The sequence below is a fragment of the Strix aluco genome, chromosome 16, assembly GCF_031877795.1.
Source record: "Strix aluco isolate bStrAlu1 chromosome 16, bStrAlu1.hap1, whole genome shotgun sequence".
Taxonomy (NCBI): Eukaryota; Metazoa; Chordata; class Aves; order Strigiformes; family Strigidae; genus Strix; species Strix aluco.
In genome coordinates, this window is record NC_133946.1 from 14,051,846 (window position 1) to 14,071,131 (window position 19,286).

The window sequence follows — 19,286 nt, forward strand, 5'->3', positions numbered from 1 at the left end:
GCAAACTGTAAAAGATCTTAAAAGTGAATTCACACAGTTATCTGATTCACTAGAAAATTATGACCAACTGGGAAGACAGGGCAAGGAGAAGGAAGGATTAAAATGCTTTAATAGACAGTTTGTTTGTCAAGGCTGGAAAAGACAGTTTATTCTGAGTTACAGAAATGTAAGTAGATACCTTTAAAACCTTTTTAGCTATGTAAAATTAATGGAGAATTATAAAGAACAGCTTAGCTGGAATAATGTAAATGAGATTCCCACAGATGAATCCGAGTATAAACATTCTGAGCCATATTCTCCATGCTTATAAAAATATCCTCTCAAAATAAAAAGGATTGCTAAGTAATTAAGTATTTAAAAGCTGAATCAGAAGTTAGATTCAAAACAGATTTCTGGAGTGAAAACATCAACTTTAAACACAGGATGTGTTTCATGGTTTTGGTTGAAGGTTTTTTTGTGAAAACGAAGTAAAAAGAAACTATTAACTTGTGCACAAATAGTCAGAATTTATCTGCAAGTCCTTTAAATTTTTGTTTGTCTGACATTTAGAAATAGAAGGCAAAGTGGATCCTCAGCTGCACCCTGGAGCATTTTGCTCCACCTGCCAACCTAGACCCTTCTGTTCACCGCCTTTCTGCACAGATGAGGTATGGCTGTGGCTGTAATGTCATGCCTAATCTTGGTTTGAGATCTGGAACCACCCCATGAGGAAAACACAGGTGAAATCGTTGTAGTAATGAAGTGAAAAACAAAAACATTTCCATTCGAGCTAGTTGTTCTCCAAGACAATGTCTTCTTCCTGGATTGAAAAGAAGGTTTTGAAAAGACTTAAAATGTGTTCAGTTACATTTTCATTCTTATTATGAATAAGAATGGTCATGTCTGTGTTCTAAGAGGAGCTGTATGAACTTGGTGGTAGTATTCTTTAAGAGAAGATAGGTGATAATTTACAGGAAGAAACAGATTTTAGAGAATTTGTTTCTCTCACTACACAAATGACATTGTAACTAATTGTCAAATTTATTTAGATAAGGTATTAGCTACTTTACCTTGTCTTGAAGTGCCAATCTAGACAGAAGATGTTTTTTAAAAATGATACTGTCAATTTCAGCCTTTGTCCCCTACTGTTTTCTTAATTACCTCTACTGCCAGTCATTATTACCTGCCAATTATTATAACTTGGTAAGTAGAAAGTTGAAACAGGTCTGGATAATGCCTTTAAATATTAGTTTCCATTCCATGTATGACTAGTTACAGGGAGTAAGTGTGGTTGTGGAAGACACAGATGAGTGGACAACATCTGGAACTGTAAGGTCAAACAGGCAAAAAGAAACATAATAGAATACACAATAAAGGTGGACTTCATCAAATCTAACTTTGGCCATTTAGATGTTGTGCATCTATTTCAAGGGAATTGTCTTGTCTCCTATTTTTTGGAGAAAGAGTATCCCACATAAGTAAACTAAGTCACCCTCTACACAAGGCTTTCTTTCTGGGGACTGCAGAGGTAGCCCTGGCAGTTTGCTTATATACAACACCTAATTTTTTTAGGTTGATAATCATATGTAAGGTAAATTATCCATTCTTATAGGCATCAAAAGGCAAATCCATAATGATTCAGGAGTGCCAGAGTATTTCCCTAAAACAGACTGCAGTACTACATGTTGACACCCAAGCTAGTTCTGAATAAAATCTGTGATTTTTGGTGCTGATCTAAGTACTGAAATTTGAAAGCTGGTTGTGTAAATCACCTGTATGTAATGACTTTAGCAGCAAATCACTACTACTTGTGAAACGAATAACACTAATGTACTGCAATGATATAAAATGTATAGACTTCTCAGATAAGAAGATATTGTGCTTTTTTTGTTAGTTTATGTGTAATAATGAACTCATCTGTATAAAAGATATTATGCTAAAATGTGTTATGTCCAGAGTGCATTGTATCAAATAACTTTAAAATAGCTATTTCATCAGAACTGTGGATATGTTATATCATTCTGTCCCTTCCTGATTTTTTGCCATCACTTTTAAGTTATACATCTCTAGATTGATGAAAAGAAACAGTGGAAGGAATCACTCTTACCTAGTGAAAAAGGAACAAATGCATCTTTCTTGACAAACTGCCCATTGCTGTCCAAAAATCTCTCAGGAAAAAACACTTCTGGATTGCTCCAGTATTTTTCATCGAAATGAACGGAGTAGAGGTTTGTAATGACTGTAGTGCCTTCAGGAATAGAGTAACCACGCACAACAGTGTCTTTGGATGTTGCATGAAAAATACCTAGTGGAGCTATATTACAGAATCTTAGAACTTCATGTAGAACAGCCTCGGTGTATGGCATTTTGCATTTCTCTTCTAAGGCAGGCATTTTGTTTGGGCCGATGACTAAATCAATTTCTTTTTGAACTTGCCCTGTTAGGAACAGGAATAAAAGCTGATGTTTATTGTGCAATATCCTTTATTTTTTAATTTAAGCTATAAAGTATATACTTCTAAAAGGATACTGAAACATGAAATATCCTATATAAAATATAGTAGCTTATAAGCTTTTAAATTTAGACTCTATATTCCTTATCCTGCTAGTAGGAATTATTACTAGCATATATGGCAGTAATCTTCATTTTGAAAGTAATTATTCTTGGTAAAATCATGTTTTAACATACTCTTCTCTGCTTGTGTATATTTTTATTTCTGGAGCTCTTCAAAACTAAAGAAACAAGCAAAAGACTGCAAAGATAAAGTACATTAAATACTTGAGTGAACACTGAAATTAGCCACTTGAACTTTCCCTTGTCTGACTCTGCTATGATTCTTTAGAATTGTCACAGTGTAAAATCATTCACTCTTAACCTGAAAATATCTGATACAACACAGTGAGAGGGACTGAAAAAGAACAAATTCAATCATTGTGGTTTTAAAGTTATTTTTAAAATTAAGTTCACAGGTTATTTAAATAATCTCAAAGGCATTCAAACTGCCTCTTTTTTTCCTGATACACATTCTTTGTTGAAACTGCCAAACGGCTCCTAACTAAGAGTTGGACTTTCACAATTCATGTTGAATCAATAATGAAAATCTGGACAATGGCAGAAAAATTCTACCAGAATCACCAGGTTTTTCAACCTGAAGTGACAACATATCACATGAAAGTAAAGAGGTGAAGAGCAGCTTAGTGAAAGTACATTTGCAATGTAGTGGTGTATCATGTATAGTGAAATATTTGGACAGAGAAAGTCTAAATAAATGAAAGGTAACAGTAAATTTTATTTTTATCCAGATGAACGGATTTTGAATCCAAATTCAGAAACTCATTATATTGCAAGATCTGAGATCAGAAGATTATTTTAGGTGAGTGCATCTCTACAAAATCAGCCAATGCATCGGAGACACAATACTATAATGTTTTCTTGATCTTTATTGAAAAACAGTATCTTGGTTGGATCTTAACAGAGAAGGAATTTACCTAGGCTGCTCTTTCTCCAAACACCGAAAGTCCCAAGTTGAACTAAGCACTGCTAACGTTTTGATAGGAAAAGCGACGTGGAGGCAGTGAAACAAGGAATGTGACTGTTCACTTTTAAAGTTCAAACTTCTACACAAAATGTCTCGGCTGACATTCAAACATCTATTGCTATCTTACTTCAGAATGACTGTAACACATATTTTTAGTTTTATTTTTAAATGCTATTTTTGTTCTTCCAAAAGTATAAATATACATGTCTATAATACATAAATCTATGGCGAATTGTACCGAAATGGATAACCACAACCTGATTTACATTTCTGATGATGTTTTTACATTTTTAGTTTATTAATTTCATACCTAATTGCATTTGCTTATTATTAACTACATAGATTAGTACATCTGCCAACCAATACTATGCATCTCAACACTAAGCCTAAATATATTAGAAGTACTTTATTAAAAATATTAAAGCTTCATTAAAAAGTATTCACAAAACAATATGCTAAAACTTTATCATCATACTTGATTTTGCTATCTGCATATAAAATAAGCTTTTTACATCTGTCCACAGTATATTTGGTAAATGATACAATAGAATAACATAAGCAAACCTTCCTTTTGATTATGCCTGTGGATCGCTGCACCACTTTGAAAAAGCATTTTAAATTTGCAATAGGAAAGTTTATCAGTTCCTCAAAATGTCAAAGTTCTTACCTTGGATGTTTGGATAAAGAGCCATAAATAACACTGCCCATCTTAAAACATTTGTTGTGGTTTCTGTCCCAGCTATGATGAGTTCTCCAACAGAGAAAATTAAATTTTCTCTTGAATATGTAGATTCTGGATCATTTTCATTGCAATCCATCTCATCTAAATATGCATCTACAAAATGTCGAGGTGACTGAGGCTTCCTATTTTCAGAGACACGTTCAATAAGCTCATGAAGAAAGTCATAGACTTCAGCTGCATTTTTAAACAGCTGCTGGTGTTTCCCAAATGGCAAGATACCAATCCAAGGAAAAGCATTATATAAAAATACAGAAGCACTAGCAGCTAATTCAATATTTTCACTAAAAATCTCAATCATGTGCTGAAATTCAGTATCTTCGTATGTAAAACGTTCTCCAAAAATAATCAAATTAGTAATGTTTGAAACAGCATTTGTTATCAAGTGCTTAAGATCAAATGGTCTGCCTTTGTATGTATCAATGGCATCAAGAAAAAAAATAGATTCTTCTGAAATTTTGTGTTCAAAGGACCTTTGACCATATCCAAAAATTCGAAAGGTATTTACAGCTAATTTGCGATGTTCTGTCCATCCTCTGCCATATTTACTGTTCAGTAAGCCTGAAAAAATATTTTGACACAGTATTTTATGCAACACTTTATTTCTCCTCCATAAGGTAATAAAATTATTTAACAAGACAAAAAACGAGACAAAAATTACACACAACTTGCTATGGAACACAGTCCAAGAGTGACAATCTTTTCCAAATAGTATCTTTAAAGAAGCATCAAGTATTTTATGAAAGATAAAGAAGTAGAGAAAACAGCTAAAGCAAGTGTTTCATGTGGTCACAAACCCATCTATTGGACAAAAATTACATTTTTATATAAAAGACGTTAGCACTTACCTCCCATGTTTGTCAGCTTCTTAAACAGGGGAAGAGATGGTCTATCTGCAAAAATTTCGCTTTGATGAACAAGACATTCTTTTACTGCATCATAGCCATTCAGTACAATAGCAGATATACCTCCAAGATCAAGACTGAAGATCTTTTTGGGGGGAAAAAAAAAAAATTGTAAAATGCTATTACAACCAAATCTTAAGAACAAATAACGAAAACAAGTAAAAACAAGTAAAGAAAAAGTGAAACTGCATTAAACATCCATGCAAAATACAGACTGGAATAAACTTCAGTAGGGCATACAGATACTCAAAGGCAATACAACTGTGGCATTACACAGCAGTCTGTTGTGAGCTAATTTATTCTGTCAAAAGAAAGTAAATTAGCCCACACTACATTCTGTACTTTGCTGTGCACCTAAAGTGACCAGCTCTCCAAAGTAAGGACTGGGGATGCCTTCATATAGTCATTAAAAAAATGTGAATTTGTTACAACAAAGCATATTTTTCAGAAAAAATGTACTGTCCCCTAACATGAGCAGATATAAATAGATATAAGTATATACTAAGTATAAATATATACTTATATAACATAACATTATTAGATATAAGGTATAGTTTTTATATAAGAACTAAAGTACATCTATTGTCTACTTTTTTTGCTGAGACAAATAGGGAGGAAAGCTTTACTACTGTACCTGTTCCTCCTCCCTGCCTGAGTCACGGTAAATCCCAACAGCTTAATTTGCCTAGGGGCACTGTGACTGAAGCTAGAAGCTCATATCAAAGAGACTTCTAACATGTCACTTAGTAATGGCAGTCACAGAAGTGGTGTCAGTTGAGAGAACCACCAAGCTGCACCCAGTCCTTTCTACCTCTGAAACTGGACACCAGCTTACTTTGCACAGGCTCCCAAAGCACCATCAGGTGATAGAAGTGAGAGCCATGATGACCACCACCAAATGACAGCATAGCCCAGCTAGTCCCATCTCCTGTTTCCTGAAGTGCTTAGCACTAGATAGTTTGGAGAAAGATGCAATACATCCTGCAGAAGGCACATACAGGATAAACAAAATGAGAATCTTAACCTAAGTTTTAAAAATTAAAACCTAGGCTAAACTCAAGATTGTAATCCTAGATCCCTTTCTATACTTTTCTTAGCATTACAAATCTGTATTTTTACCTATACAAATCTCTAGTTTTTCCTTTATCTCAGAGCTGTTGACCTCCACAACATGAAATGTTAGCCTAATTATACATTCTGTGACAACTGGGTTGTCAAACACTGGAACAGGCTGCCCAGGGAAGTGGTTGAGTCACCATCCCTGGAGGTATTTAAGAGCCTTGTAGATGTGGTGCTTAGGGACATGGTTTAGCCATGGACTTGGCAGTGCAACATTAATGGTTGGACTCAAGGATCTTCAGGGTCTTTTCCAATCTAAATGATTCTGTGATTCTACGACTAGTTTGTTCTAGCAAACTTGATATTTTCACTGTTAAAATGGGTCTTCTTTTTCATGTGACAAAAAGACACTCCCAATACATTTCTGCGAACCATTTGTGAGTTTTGTATACTTTGATCATAGCTTATTTATCTTGCTTCCTATGTCATACATAATTTAAAAAAAAAAACCCAAACAACCTTTCATTGTATTTTTCCAGAGCCCCCTAAATCCTGATATGCCGTCTTCAGGTTCCCTCAAATTCTGCAGGATCCTTTCTGACAGCAGGAGACTAGAATTCCAGGCAAGCAGAAAGCTTAGTTTATTCGATGTCACATTTTCCTTCCTATTTCCATTCTATTTGGCCTAATATTTTGCTTGAAACACATTTACTTTTTTCTATTGCCAAAATAAGTGAAACAAAAGATAATCCTATCCCTTTGTTTCTGATATTTAGCATGCTTTTAATTCATGTACTTTGCTTCGTTTCTCATTCATAAGATTGTGACTTACTCTGTTTCTGCTCTAGGTTTCATAAATGACCTGGACAAAAGCTTTTGACAAACTTGAGTTCTAGCAACAGATTTATTTGCTTGTTAGGGGTGTTCTATTTAAACACGTCTAAACAGTTTGAAGGACGTGATTTTCTAGACAAGCCTTTGTTTGTTGGATACAAAGCTCAGTCCTCCATAGACCTCCAGTGATAATGCTGCTAAGTAAAACACCACAGAGGGTTATAAATAGTTGGGGCACGCCGACCAGCTGGCCAGGGGGTGCACACTGACCAGCCAGCTGCCCCCACAGCGTACCTGCGCGCCCACGTGTGTGCACACACAGATGCTAATGCCCGCCTGCCCTTCCCTGCTCGATCTGGTTTGGCTTTAACTTTTATGAAACTGCTAAGAATAGGTTGGTGGCTTGAAACTGGCTGATGAAAAGAAACACCTGATATCGGAGAAAGTATGAAAAAAAGAAAAAAGTCCATTCTTACATAGTTATACTAATCGTAAGTATTCCAAATATCCCACTGAAGGTACTTTGAAGCAACGTGTTTTCAGTGAAAAATGTTGCATTATCCAAGTGCCTGCCATTGGGCTGTTGTAACTTTGCTACCGTTAGGCCCTGCTGCCGTGTCCGAGACTCGTGGATATGAAACAAGCGCGTTCCTTCCACCTGCAGCAGGACACCGGTCTCAGCATCGCACCGACCACACGACGGCATCGCGGGGACGGGGCCGAACCCCCCTCCCCCGCCGTCGGCCGGCCCCGCTCCCGAGGGCCGGCCCGGGCCGCCCTCCCCGCCGGGCCCCGCTGCCCCGGGACCCTTCCCGGCTCCCGGTAACCGGCGGGGGCGGGGCTGGCCCACGCTGCCTCCTCCGCAACGCGGCGCGGCTCGTTCCCCGACGGGGCGCCGACACCGACCGCCGCTCCGGGCCGGGGCCGGGCGGCTTCCCCCGGCCGGACGCGCCGCGCTGCCGCCGGGCCCGGGGAGCCGCCCGCCCGGCCGCCTCTCCCGCGGGCTCTGCCGCGCCGCCCCAGCCCGCCCCGCTCCCGCTCCGGGGTGGGGGGTGCCCCGAGGAGGCGGCAGACGCCGCCGGAGCGGCGGTACCTGCCCGTGGATCTGGCTCTGCCGCCGCATGTAGACGTGCGGCTGCTCCGCGCCCAGGGCGTGGATGTTGCCGATGAGGGGCAGCCCGGCGGGGCCGGGCGGGAAGCCGGGCGGCCGCCGCTGCTTCAGCAGCTGCCGCACCACCAGCGCCAGCACCGCCGCCAGCAGCGGCAGTAGGAGGAGGACGAGGAGGAGCGGGCCGGGGAGGAAGGCCGCGCCGCTGCCCGCCGCCGGCCACATCACCCCGCACCGCCGCGCCGCTTCCTCCTGCTGCCGCCCGCCGCCCTCACTTGGGCGGTGGCAGCCCCGCCCCGCGCTCATTGGGCGGTGGCAGCCCCGCCCCGCGCTCATTGGCCCGCGGGGGCTCCGCCCCTTCGCCTCAGGGGCGGGGCGGGGCGGGGCGGGGCGGGGCGTCCCCGGCGGGCGGGCACGGGGGTCCGGGGCAGCGACGGGTTTGGGGCCAGCGGGGTCTCGGTCCCCACGTGCTTTGGGTTTGTTTTGTTTTTTTGTTTGTTTTTTTTTTTTCTGGAGTAATATTAAAAGTTGCTCCCTCCAGGTTTATGGAGCGTTGCAAACCCCCGCGTGCTGACGGAGCGCTTCCCACCCTGGCCTTGGCAGTGTAACAGCGGTTATTTGCTCCTTGTAAAGTCCCCGCGGAAGCAAAACCCCCCCAGTTTCGAGATGCCGTTCCCGGAGCCTCGTCGGGTCTAGGGAGCCTTGAGCCGGTAAATCCCGCTGCGTTCCCCCCTGCGCTTCCCAACCACAACCCCGGGAACCAGGGCCGGAGCGCTGCGGCGGGCGGGCAGCCAGGGCAGGCGAGCAGCCAGGGCCGGCAGGTAGCCAGGGCCGGGCCGGGCAGGCGGCCAGGGCCGGGCGGGCAGCCAGGACCGGGCGTCCCGGCGCTCGCAGGCGGCTCCGCACCGACGGAAAAGTCCCCGGTTCATGTGACCAAGCAGCAAAGAAGTCACATAGGTACCGTGTAGGGTCTCTCGTTCTCAGCGGGAGGATGCTCAGGGGAGAGGGCTGGAGCCGCTCAGACCAAGCTCATGTACTGCAGAGCTAAGCAAGCCGTGCTGCTGTGCCGTGTGACGCTGCTGAAACACCCAACACACTCGTGCTGGTTTTGCTATTCCATTACTGCTCTTTTACAAGCAATTTTAGGTGTAATAGAAGCATTCCTGCCCTGTTAAAATTTCTATGCTATGTGTTTCCAACGTGAGCTTGCTTTTTTGTTGAATTCAACTGAGAGTCTCTACATAGATTCACAAGAACATTGATAAGCTCTAAACTGGTAAAGAATTTATGCTGATGAAGTTCATTAATAACCTGACTGATCAAAATGCACTATGTCCTTGCTAATCTAGCCATTGAACACTTAATTCTCAGTTCGTTCCTGTGATGGGACATTCTGCTTCGAATGTGGCAGTACTGACCTGAGCATACATGGCACAAGCTGAGGAGGGCCCCAGATGTTGCTCAGAAGACAGGTGGTCAAACACAGTAAAGGCCGTTGCTTTGGGAGTGCAGAGAGGAGGTAAGAGCTGTGGATACAACAGGGGAACAAGGAGGAGAGCTGGGAAGTAACACAGTGTAGCTTCTTGGCTGGCCAGCTGGCTGCGAGGCTTCTGCCAGGCTTGGGGGCCATCACACTGGCTATGTGGGTGCTTGCTGAAGAGAGCACGAGGCTATGAAGTGTAAAAAGAAAACAGGATTCAAAGAGTGTACTTGCTCACATTTGCCCAGGATGGGTAGGTTGAGAAGGAAAGATAAATGCCACGTGTATTACAGAACAATACACCAGTAACTTTTACCAAAGGCAAGTGCGCTGATGCTGGCCCAGTTCTCTCGGCCGGAGTTGTTGCTGCCCGTGAGTTGTCCTGCACTGAAGGCTTCTTGGGCTGGAGCAGGGTCTGTGCTGGTGTCCATGGGACAATACAGTGAAAGACTCTGATTTTCAGGTGAATCTTCATGCAACAAGTAGTCAGTTTTATTTTGCCTAGGCTCCTTTCTTTGTCCTAGCTGCACAATGCCTGTGAAGCATGTGTCAATGCCAGCGTCCTATATCAAAATCGTACCCAGTCTGTCAGAGCTTGAGCACTGCTAGAGGTTTATTTTTTTTCATTCCTCTTCCAAGTTATTTCTTCATCCTTTTTTCCAGTATGATACTGCCTGGTATTATACTGAAATTACTTGGGCCGTACCCGCAAAAAATGTCAGTATTTCAATGTTGGTGTCTTAAGATTTCTCACCAGAGGGCAGGAGATTCAGGACCTCACCTTGGCTCCAGCTGGGGGGAAAATGAGGAGAAATGGCTGAGGATTAAAACAAGACGTGCAGTGTGCTTAAGCAGCTGTGCTGAAGCATGCAAACTCAAAACCTACACACATTCAAACAAAGAAGAGGTGTCCAAACACTTTCGCTCAGCATATTCAGGTGAACAGAGGTACACAGACTGGCTGGTCAGAAAACGCTTCAGCAGAGTGTGAGAAAGACTAATTCACAGCCTACAGATGATTATACAGAATTAACTTGCAAGATGAAATTGCTGTTGATTATAGTGGGAGTAGAAACATTAATGTGCCGGCCACATCCTGCAGTTATATGGTATACGGCATGGTGTATATGCACACAGTTATTATTGCAATCTCAGTTAGAAGGATGTAAACCATTTATGTACATAGGCATCTGTCTTTGGAAGAAAGAAGTTGGTACTTTTCTCCCCTCATCATCCCCTCGATAGATGATACTTGAATAATTCTCAAAGTGTCTGGGGAAACACAGGAAGACGTAGTATTGCCTTGATTGATTTTTACTGCTTCTCTTCAATGTTCTGTTGCTGAAGTGTGTAATACTTCACATGCACCCATGATCATGATTTCCACTGCATCTGTGTAAGAAAAGAAAGGAAAGGTGATTGACAGTTTTGAAAACAAGTGGTTTGAAGAGGAAAAATGGGGGGGAGGGGAAGCATAGGAAAGACCCAAGAAAAGAAAAAAATATACAGAAGAAAAGTCCAAATGTTTGGCTAAAACAGAAGGAAGAGACTTGTAGGGGGAAAAAAGCAGTCAAATTTGACAATTGTCTTCACGCAGGGGAGAGAACAGTCAAAACTGACCTTACCATAGTGTTTGAGCCTTGGTGATGGAGAATAGACAGTGGTGTTCTCCACTGTAACAGAAGAAGACAAACTGAAGAGCATGGTTGCAGAACAGTAAAATCCATTTTGATCAAGCCAAATGCGAAAAGGTGGTGAATCAGCCAAGATTAAAGATCCAAGAACCTCTAAAGGTTCTTGATTAAATGGAGGAAAAAAGGACCAGCATGGATAAATATGACTGAAAGCTGTCAAAAGTACGTGATAAATAAACCCTTGTGGACAGATGAAATCACTTAAGAATGTGGGTTTACGGATGCAAGACTCTGGTGGCTATCCAAGGGCAGGATTCCTTGCCAGTTTCTGACTGATCCTTTTTTGTTTTTTCCTTTCATTCCTTCAGAAGTGTGGGGGCAGCTTGTGCTGAATTGCTTCTTTGGGAAGGTTTTACTCATCTTAATCACAGATCATCAAATGAGCAAACTCATAGGATGAGTAAAGGTTTTTTGATTTCAATTATAAAAAATGATGGCTGAGTAAATAAACCTATTAAAGTATGTATCTTTATTAAATTCCAAAACAGACTTTTCATCAAGATTTACAATTACTTTGCATTGTAAATTCTGTAAGGAGAAGTTGGAGACAATCAAGTAACAGGAAATGATTGCGTTCCCGTCTTCTCAAAAAAAACAGAAAGCAGTTCTTTGACCGAGAGTGTCTATGCATGCATATGCATAGCTTTAACTTTTGAAGACTTATACTGACAGATGTGGCTGTTGTTTTAGTAACAATATTAAGATCCTGATGATAATTATGTTACACTCTTGGGAGAAAATTAAGTAGTTTCCACGTTCCGTTAAACATCTCACAAACTTGCATTCAGCTATAGTTTGAAATAGGCTTCGGCTTTCTTACTCTTTAGCATTGACATTGTTGCTGCACTTCTAGAAAACAAGGTAAATCTTTATCAGGAAAAAGTGCTTTCCATTCGTATAATAATGACTCTTGTCCAGTGAAGTCACGCCATTATTTATAAAATGTCATTCAGGAAAACAACTTCTTTATAGACAGAAACATAAAGATTTTGCTCCTTTTCTTTGAGGGCGGGACAGGAAAAAGAGATCTGTATAGATGTATGTAAAACAGGCATGCTTCTCATTGAATAAATCCATTTCATACGCCCACTGACAAGTTTAGTCATGTGCAGAAGTTATCCGTTACACTCACATAGCTCTTTTTAACACACCTATATCATCATAGTGAATGATCAGTTTCTATGCTACAATTATCTTCTTTGCTAAGCCTATAATGGTGGTGGTGCTTTATAGATTTGCTAGAACAGAAAAACACATCTAATGCTTTCCCTTGTAAATTTCGTGATTGGTTGCTGAAAAAAACCCTTTTCCTTATCACAGTCCTACTGTGCCTAAACATTTTATGTTTGTCGGGCAGACTCAGAAACCTATGACACTGGCTTAAAGACTGTAACTTCAAAAATAGTTTTGGCATATTTTATTTGCTGGCTCTTTCAGAGTATACTTAGGTCAATTTTATGCATAAATTTAGAAATTTATCGTTTTAATTGATAGTCTCATATGACTATTGGTTCTCAGAAACTCTGCTGTAAGTAGATTAGCAAGTATTATGTCGTAATAGCCTCTGCCTTCATGTACTATTTACCAGCACTGAAAGGAGAGAGATATTTTTTGGCCCCTGATTTAGCTGAAGGTACAGGCTAAATTGTTGCCCTTGCACAAGTCCTTTTGTCAAGAGTCAAACAATTAAGCAACCAGCTGAGAAACAATTGCACCTGGTCCTCCCCACACAGAGGGCAGTACTGGGAACAGCAGGGATGTGTGGCTGTAGTGCCTAACAATGCCAGGAGAACTGAATGGTCCTGGAAGGGACTGAGAAAAATACTAAGTTACACTGTGGCTTAATCAGACCTCAGTACTATCAAGACAAAGAATTAAATGATGACAGGAGATCTTGAACCCTTCTTATATCCTGTAAAGAACAAGCATGAGATTAACTTGAGGGCTTAAGATACAGTTTCTCACCATAATTTTGCTGACGTGCTCTGATGACATGTAAGATAGTAGCATAGCACTTGTGCAAGCAATCAAAGTTGTATAACTACGCTATTGCTTAACAAGGTTACTTTTCTGTTCTGAGGTTGTTTTTCAGATAAGGAGTTTGTTCAACTCTTATCTTACCTGCAGAATGCATAAAACTGAAGTGGAAGTAGGTGCTGATTTTGAAATATTTTCAAAGCGAGATTTTCCTCCATGGTTCATCCCCTCTGTGCTGCCCTGGTCACACCGCAGGTCTGACCCTGGCTGCGTTTGGAGGGCTGCAAGTTCCTCTTGAGGGGCTGCCCTTGTCAGCCCAGGGGAGGTGCAGCCTGGGTCAGAACTGGGTCTGGCTGGAGCACGGCCGGGTTTTGCCAATTGTCAGAGGTGGGAGCGTGCTGCCAGGTAGCATGAGATAGGGCTGGAGCCTCTGTGAACCAGCTCAGAGGCCGAGCTGCGGTAATGCAGGACAGAAGATGATGGAGCCATAGCCAGCTTCCTTGTGGTCTGCCCCTTCTGTCTTGCCAAGCAAACCGCAGTGCAGGACAGTGTGGCCCAGTTTGTTTTAAAAGATTATTCCGCTCTGGATTTTGAATATATGCAGGGAAACTGCTGCAAAACCTGCTGAGTTAAAAAGCTCAGTAGGAATGTTTCAATGAGATTAAAACAATGCAACACTGATCTTCTGTTTAAAATGTCTTCCATGTGTCAGTCTGGAAGCTTTTCTAAGGCATTCTGGAAGAAAATTTGCTTCCAGACTGATTCATAGATTTGTTAGTAATTAGTTCAACAGCAAAAACTTTTACTTTCTCAAAAGTAGTCACTGAAGCAGCTTAAATCCAGATTTAATGTCCATTAAAAAGGAAACGCTTTAGTGTCAGGGTCTATATCAGTGTTCTGCTTCTCAGAAAGTACTGCATTTTTATAAAAAAGAGGCTTTCATTTCTGGGCCAAATTCAAACCGAACTACAAGATGGATGGGTAAAATATTATTTGTGTGGATAAGCTTGATGTAAGCTTATGCTAAATCTGAATATGGCCTTTTGGAGGCTATGGAAGCGGAATTAAACAAAGGATTAGACCAGTTAGGGATGTAAGTTTTGCAAAGGCAAGTGCTAACAAAAGTTTGGATTATCAGTAAGGTGTTGTGTTTCAGAGTTTAAGACAGTCTCTAGCTATTAAAATTACAGAATCATGGAAATTGGAGGTGAAAGATATGAAGAGAGTATATTTAGTTGATGATGTTCCTTCCCCAGAGCATATCAACTATACATGTCATTCCTGACATGTTAGGCTACCATGCCATAAAACCCTCCAGTGAAAGATATGCCGTAGCTGCAATGTAACCTATTCTTATATGGCATTCATCTCAATTGTAGAAAGCCCTTTCTAATGTGTGGGATCTCCTCTGTTGCCTTTGAAGCCCATATATTTTTGTTTTGAATATAGTACCAGAGTGTAGATTATTACTGCTTCATGGCAAGTATTTATATTTTTGTTATCACATTTCTCCATAGTATCTCCTTCTGTTAACTGTTTCTCCAGTCTTCCGGTTTGTTCTCCTAAACCATGTTATGAGATCTCTAATAACTCTTACTGTTATGTTTCTGGACTTTCTCCAACTTGCCCAAGTCTTTCTGAGGTATGGCATGCTGTCCCGAACGGAGTACACTAGCAGATCTAGATCTTATCAGCAGTAAGTGGAGTGTAAGGATTACCTCTTGGGCCTTAAACGTGATACTCTTGTTAATATACAGCTTGCTTTTACAACAGCACGGTGTTGTTAACTCTGGCTTATTTTATATTATTTTCTACAGAACAGATTATAATGAAACATTAGAAAAATGCTTTTACAGGAGCACAATAGTGCTCACATTCCCCTGCATAGCCTGTAGAGTCTTCTTCGGTGGCAGTGTTTTCTGGCCATTCATGGAGACACAATCCTGAATTAGACTGGGCCTCCACCAGAAACACAGATAAGTAACTCCCCAGCTTCACTTCCTGAAGACCATGTGAGTTTTACAGCTGTTTTTATCATGAATTGCCCTTATCTGCAAAAAGCTTAATTAGGTGCTATGAAGAACAAGCTGAGAGCAGAGACCTCAGTCATGCTCATCTCCCTCGTGAGGAACTCACCGTGTCTGTGGATTCTGGCATCACCACTGTCTACCCTTCCCTTTTTGTAGGGTCCTCTCTTGTCAGATATGAACCATTCTTGGGAATGGAAGTTTTGTCTGTGCAGCTCACAGTCTTGTCTATCTTGCAGAATTACATTTTATTGTTGAACAAAGATCTCAACATAATATATAAATGTGGTATTTTTGTTTAAGAGCATGTCAGCTGGTAACATTTGAGAACCTCACTGCAGTGAGGCTTGTTGACATATGGCTTGTTGACATAATGGCAATATTTCCAGTAGAAAAAATGGCTGCACTTTGAAATGTATTGGTTAAATAATATCAAACAGTAGAATACTGTAAGAAGTTGTATCTAGTGTAGAGAAAGACAGTCAGTTTAAAATAGGACAGAGTTTTCTTTTTCCCTACAAATTTAAATAAATTTCTTTGAAGAGGTAATTCCTTTTACTTGGAGCTGCAGATTGCATTAGATCATCTGATTTCTTAAAAAAAAAAACAAACCCAGTCATTCTGTAGCTCTTCATTTCATCTGCTTTGAACCTATACCCATTGATTATTTTACCTAATACATTATCATGCACTGAAAAAAGCAGAACAAGTTCCTTGGAACAGATTGTTTCAGTAAATGTCTTGCTTTCCTAGCGCAGTGCTCAGAAGTACCCCTCTGTGCTAGTTTTCCCTTGAATAATTAACCTCTAGGTTTGGATTTATCTAGCAACAAGAGATCATCATCCTGTGAAAATCCTCTATCTTTTTACAGCTTCAAAAATAGACAAACTGGTCTTTGGAGTTCTTTGTACTGGGTAAACTGTCTTTCATCTCCATCTTACGTATAAGAGAAGAGAGGTTGGAAAAAAAGAAAAAATATCTGGTGAGGCCAGATGACGTATAGCTGAGGGGAAAAAACAGGACAAGTGTTCCAGCTGGGAGTCCCTCCATTAGCTCTGGCAAGGAGCAGCCAAAGTGCTTGCCAACATCCAAGTACTGTGTCACCTATACGTGCACAAAAGTAGATCTATTGGCATTCGTACCTGTTACTTTAAATTTACGTTTCTTCCTGTGAAAGCTTAAAGTAGAAATGTTGGCATCTGAAATCCTGTAATCAATCACTGCATCCCACAGGCTCCAGCCCGAGGCTGAGTCGCACTGGCAAGAGAAGGACTTGAAATGACCTGAATCAACCACAAGATGAAACTTGACTTCTTCCTCCCTATAGAACTTAAAGATGCTTTTACAACAGAGTCGTCTGGATTTTTTAAGGTTAAAACAGGAATATTCTATGTGGACAAGGAGTAAATAAATCCCCAAAGGAAATGTGAATGGTTAACTGTTAACTTAGGAAGAGGAAAGGAACAGTGGAGATAGAGAAAGAGGGAGAGAAATGTCTGACTGGAAGCCTGGGCATTTAAGTTCCTACACTTTATTTCTGTTGGTGTAGCTGTACAGGTCGCATTAAAACAGCAAAAGTGATGCTGAGCCGTTTCTTTAGGTGCTACCTCATGTTTATACACGCAACCTCAGAAAAAACAGCTTAAAAATCAGAACAGGAGTTGTGGAAACGGAAGAGATTTAAAATCAGATACTTAAACTCCTTCTCCCCGGGGATTCCCGTGCTGAGCAGACGTGCAATGATCTTTACAATGAAATTTTAAATTTGTGCGGAGGGGTGGGGGGAGGAAGCCTCCCGCGGAGGGGTGCCCTTAACGCGACCTGCGGGCGGGAGGGGAGCCCCGGGGCCGACGCCCCTTAACCCTTACCCTTACCCCTCACCCCCCCGCCCGGCGGCCCGGAGCTCCACGGCCGCCTCGTCCGGAGCCGCCAAACGGTTCCCGCGCCCCCCCCGCGCCGTGCGGCTCCGCCTCCGTTCCCCCCTCCCCGCGGAACGCAGGTGAGCTCGGCAGGTGGGAGCGCAGGACCTCTCCCACCCCCAGGGCTGTAACTCACGGAAAGCTACGAAGACATGTTAGCAAAACCAACCCAACCCCACTAGTTGTCATCTGGAAAAAAACCCCAACAAACTAGAAGCCACCCCCCCCCCAAAAAAAAACGCTAAACGGTTTTGCAATCGTTCTGCAAAACGGGCGCGGAGAAGTTGCGCAGCCCCCGCCGGTGCGCCGCCCCCTGGGCTGGGGGGGGGAGATCGGGTGGGTGAGGGGGTGCTGGCACCCCGAGAGGCTGGCGGCAGGGGGAGACGGGGGGACCCTCACCGGCGGACGGGCGGCGCGCCGGGGGTTTTCAGTCCGTTCGAGCGCCTTTTCAAACTTTAAAGCTAAAAAATCGCATCAACGAAGCGCCGTCGCCCCGCGGTGACAGCCGGTCCGCGCCGCCGGGGCCGTGCCGTGCCATCGCTCCTGCAAAAACAGCAACGAGGAAAGGCCGGGAGGTCCCCAGGAGAGCTCCCCCACCCGTTCTAAGTAGCGGAACGAGCGACCCGGCCGCGCTCGGCACCTGTCCCGCGGTGCGGCGCGGCCGCGCAATGTGCGCGGGGCTCCGCTTGCTGCGGTGTCACGGCCGGCGACAGCGCGGTACCGGCGTTACTCACCGCGGCCGGTACCGCAACGATGAAGGGCAGCGAGGGCAGGGGCGGGGCCGCGGGGGGCCGGGGGTCCCGAGGACGGTCAGCGCCCCCGCCCCCCCTCCGCAGTCCCTGCGCACCCCTCCGCCCAGCCCATCGCTCGGGGCAGCGCCCGGGCGTTCCCTCTGCCGCGGGGCCGCGCACCGCCGGTGCCTGCCGGTGCCATCGCCCCCCCGCAAACGCCCCGCGACCTACGGCGGGCAGGAAAGGAAAGGCGCCCCCAGCCCCCGGCTCTCGGGGGGCGGTGGAAGGGCTTTCCAGCGCAGCCCGCCCGGTCCGCTTCTCCCCGCGCCCGCTCCAGCGGGCAGCAGTCTTCTCCCATCCCCGTGTCGTGTCGCGACTCGCCGTGGCCGCCCCCCGCAGCCCCCCCCCGGGCGGGTACTTGCTGCGTCTGGGCAAACACACCGCCCGGGCAAACATCCTGCGCGGGCAGGTGCTGCGCCGCCGCGCCGTGACAGAGGGCCCTCCGCGGGTGATGCATGGGGCGGCGGGCAGCTGCCCGGTAATCCCCGCCGGCGGGGCTCAGCCGGGGGGAGGCGACCCCCCCCTTCCCCGGTGCCTCTCCCGCGCAGGCAAAGGCGCTGCACCTGCCCCTAGAGTTGTGTGGTGGTGATGGTGATAGTGGTGATGGTGATGATGGTGATGGTGGTGGTTTCCTCCAGGACCGCGGAGTTACGCCGCGGACCGGTCCCGGGGGAGGCGGTGCAGGCGCCCGGCGGGGGCACATCGCGGAGAGCCGCTCGCTGCCGCCGCGGGGCTGCCCGCAGGTGCCGAGGGTCCCTCTCCGGGGGAAACGGGGGGGCCCGGGCTGCACCCTTCTGGGGGACACGGCGCCGGGGGGGCGGCGGCCGCGGGTGCTTCTGTGCGCGGAGCCCCTGCCCCGCTGCGCACCCTGCTCGGCCCTCACCCGCCCACCGCGGGACCCCCCCTCCCGCAGCTGCTGTCGGGGCGCCGGGAGGGCGACTGGGTACCACCGGGCTCCCCGCTGGAGCCGCGGCGGCGGCCGGGAGAGCGGCCCGGGGCGGGGTGGGGGGGTATCCCGGGGAGGGAGCGGCCCCGCTCTGCAATGCGGTCCCTCTGCTGCAGAGGTCGCCACGCGTGAGCGATCCCGCGGGGGAGCGGGGCCGGGCCGCGGCCGCGCGGTGTGAATGGTCCCCCCGCTCCTCCGCGGCGCCTCGTGTGTCCCGTCCCCGCCCGTCCCTCCGACCCCCCCAGCCCCGCCGGAATGTTTTTGTGAATGGGACGCTCACGAAGCGGGGC

At 44.7% G+C, this 19,286-nt stretch overlaps 1 protein-coding gene and 2 long non-coding RNA genes across 10 annotated transcripts; 2 read left to right on the forward strand and 1 right to left on the reverse strand.

The window, feature by feature from the left end:
• Nucleotides 1-91: 91 nt before the first annotated feature.
• On the reverse strand, nucleotides 92-8,498 carry CYP2R1 (cytochrome P450 family 2 subfamily R member 1). Of its 7 annotated transcripts, none has more exons than XM_074842512.1 (6): nucleotides 8,152-8,290; nucleotides 7,531-7,712; nucleotides 5,105-5,246; nucleotides 4,185-4,817; nucleotides 2,087-2,416; nucleotides 92-799 (listed from the first exon to the last, which is right to left on the reverse strand). In XM_074842512.1, the coding sequence occupies exons 3-6, from the start codon at nucleotides 5,109-5,111 to the stop codon at nucleotides 624-626; spliced, it is 1,146 nt and encodes a 381-aa protein (XP_074698613.1). In that variant the 5' UTR covers nucleotides 5,112-5,246; nucleotides 7,531-7,712; nucleotides 8,152-8,290; the 3' UTR covers nucleotides 92-623. The 7 variants fall into 7 exon arrangements, with proteins under 7 accessions (XP_074698613.1, XP_074698616.1, XP_074698612.1 ...); XM_074842515.1 differs by having other exon boundaries at nucleotides 4,185-4,381; nucleotides 8,148-8,284; XM_074842511.1 differs by having other exon boundaries at nucleotides 8,148-8,284.
• LOC141930962 (uncharacterized) lies at nucleotides 2,067-3,824 on the forward strand. The gene is made up of 2 exons (XR_012625459.1): nucleotides 2,067-2,207; nucleotides 3,282-3,824. It is a non-coding gene; the product is annotated as an uncharacterized LOC141930962 (long non-coding RNA).
• A 273-nt stretch (nucleotides 8,499-8,771) lies between the features above and the next one.
• On the forward strand, nucleotides 8,772-16,735 carry LOC141930963 (uncharacterized). Of its 2 annotated transcripts, none has more exons than XR_012625461.1 (3): nucleotides 8,772-8,872; nucleotides 9,534-9,681; nucleotides 16,574-16,735. It is a non-coding gene; the product is annotated as an uncharacterized LOC141930963 (long non-coding RNA). The 2 variants fall into 2 exon arrangements; XR_012625460.1 differs by lacking the exon at nucleotides 16,574-16,735 and adding an exon at nucleotides 11,240-11,729.
• The last annotated feature ends 2,551 nt before the right edge of the window (nucleotides 16,736-19,286 follow it).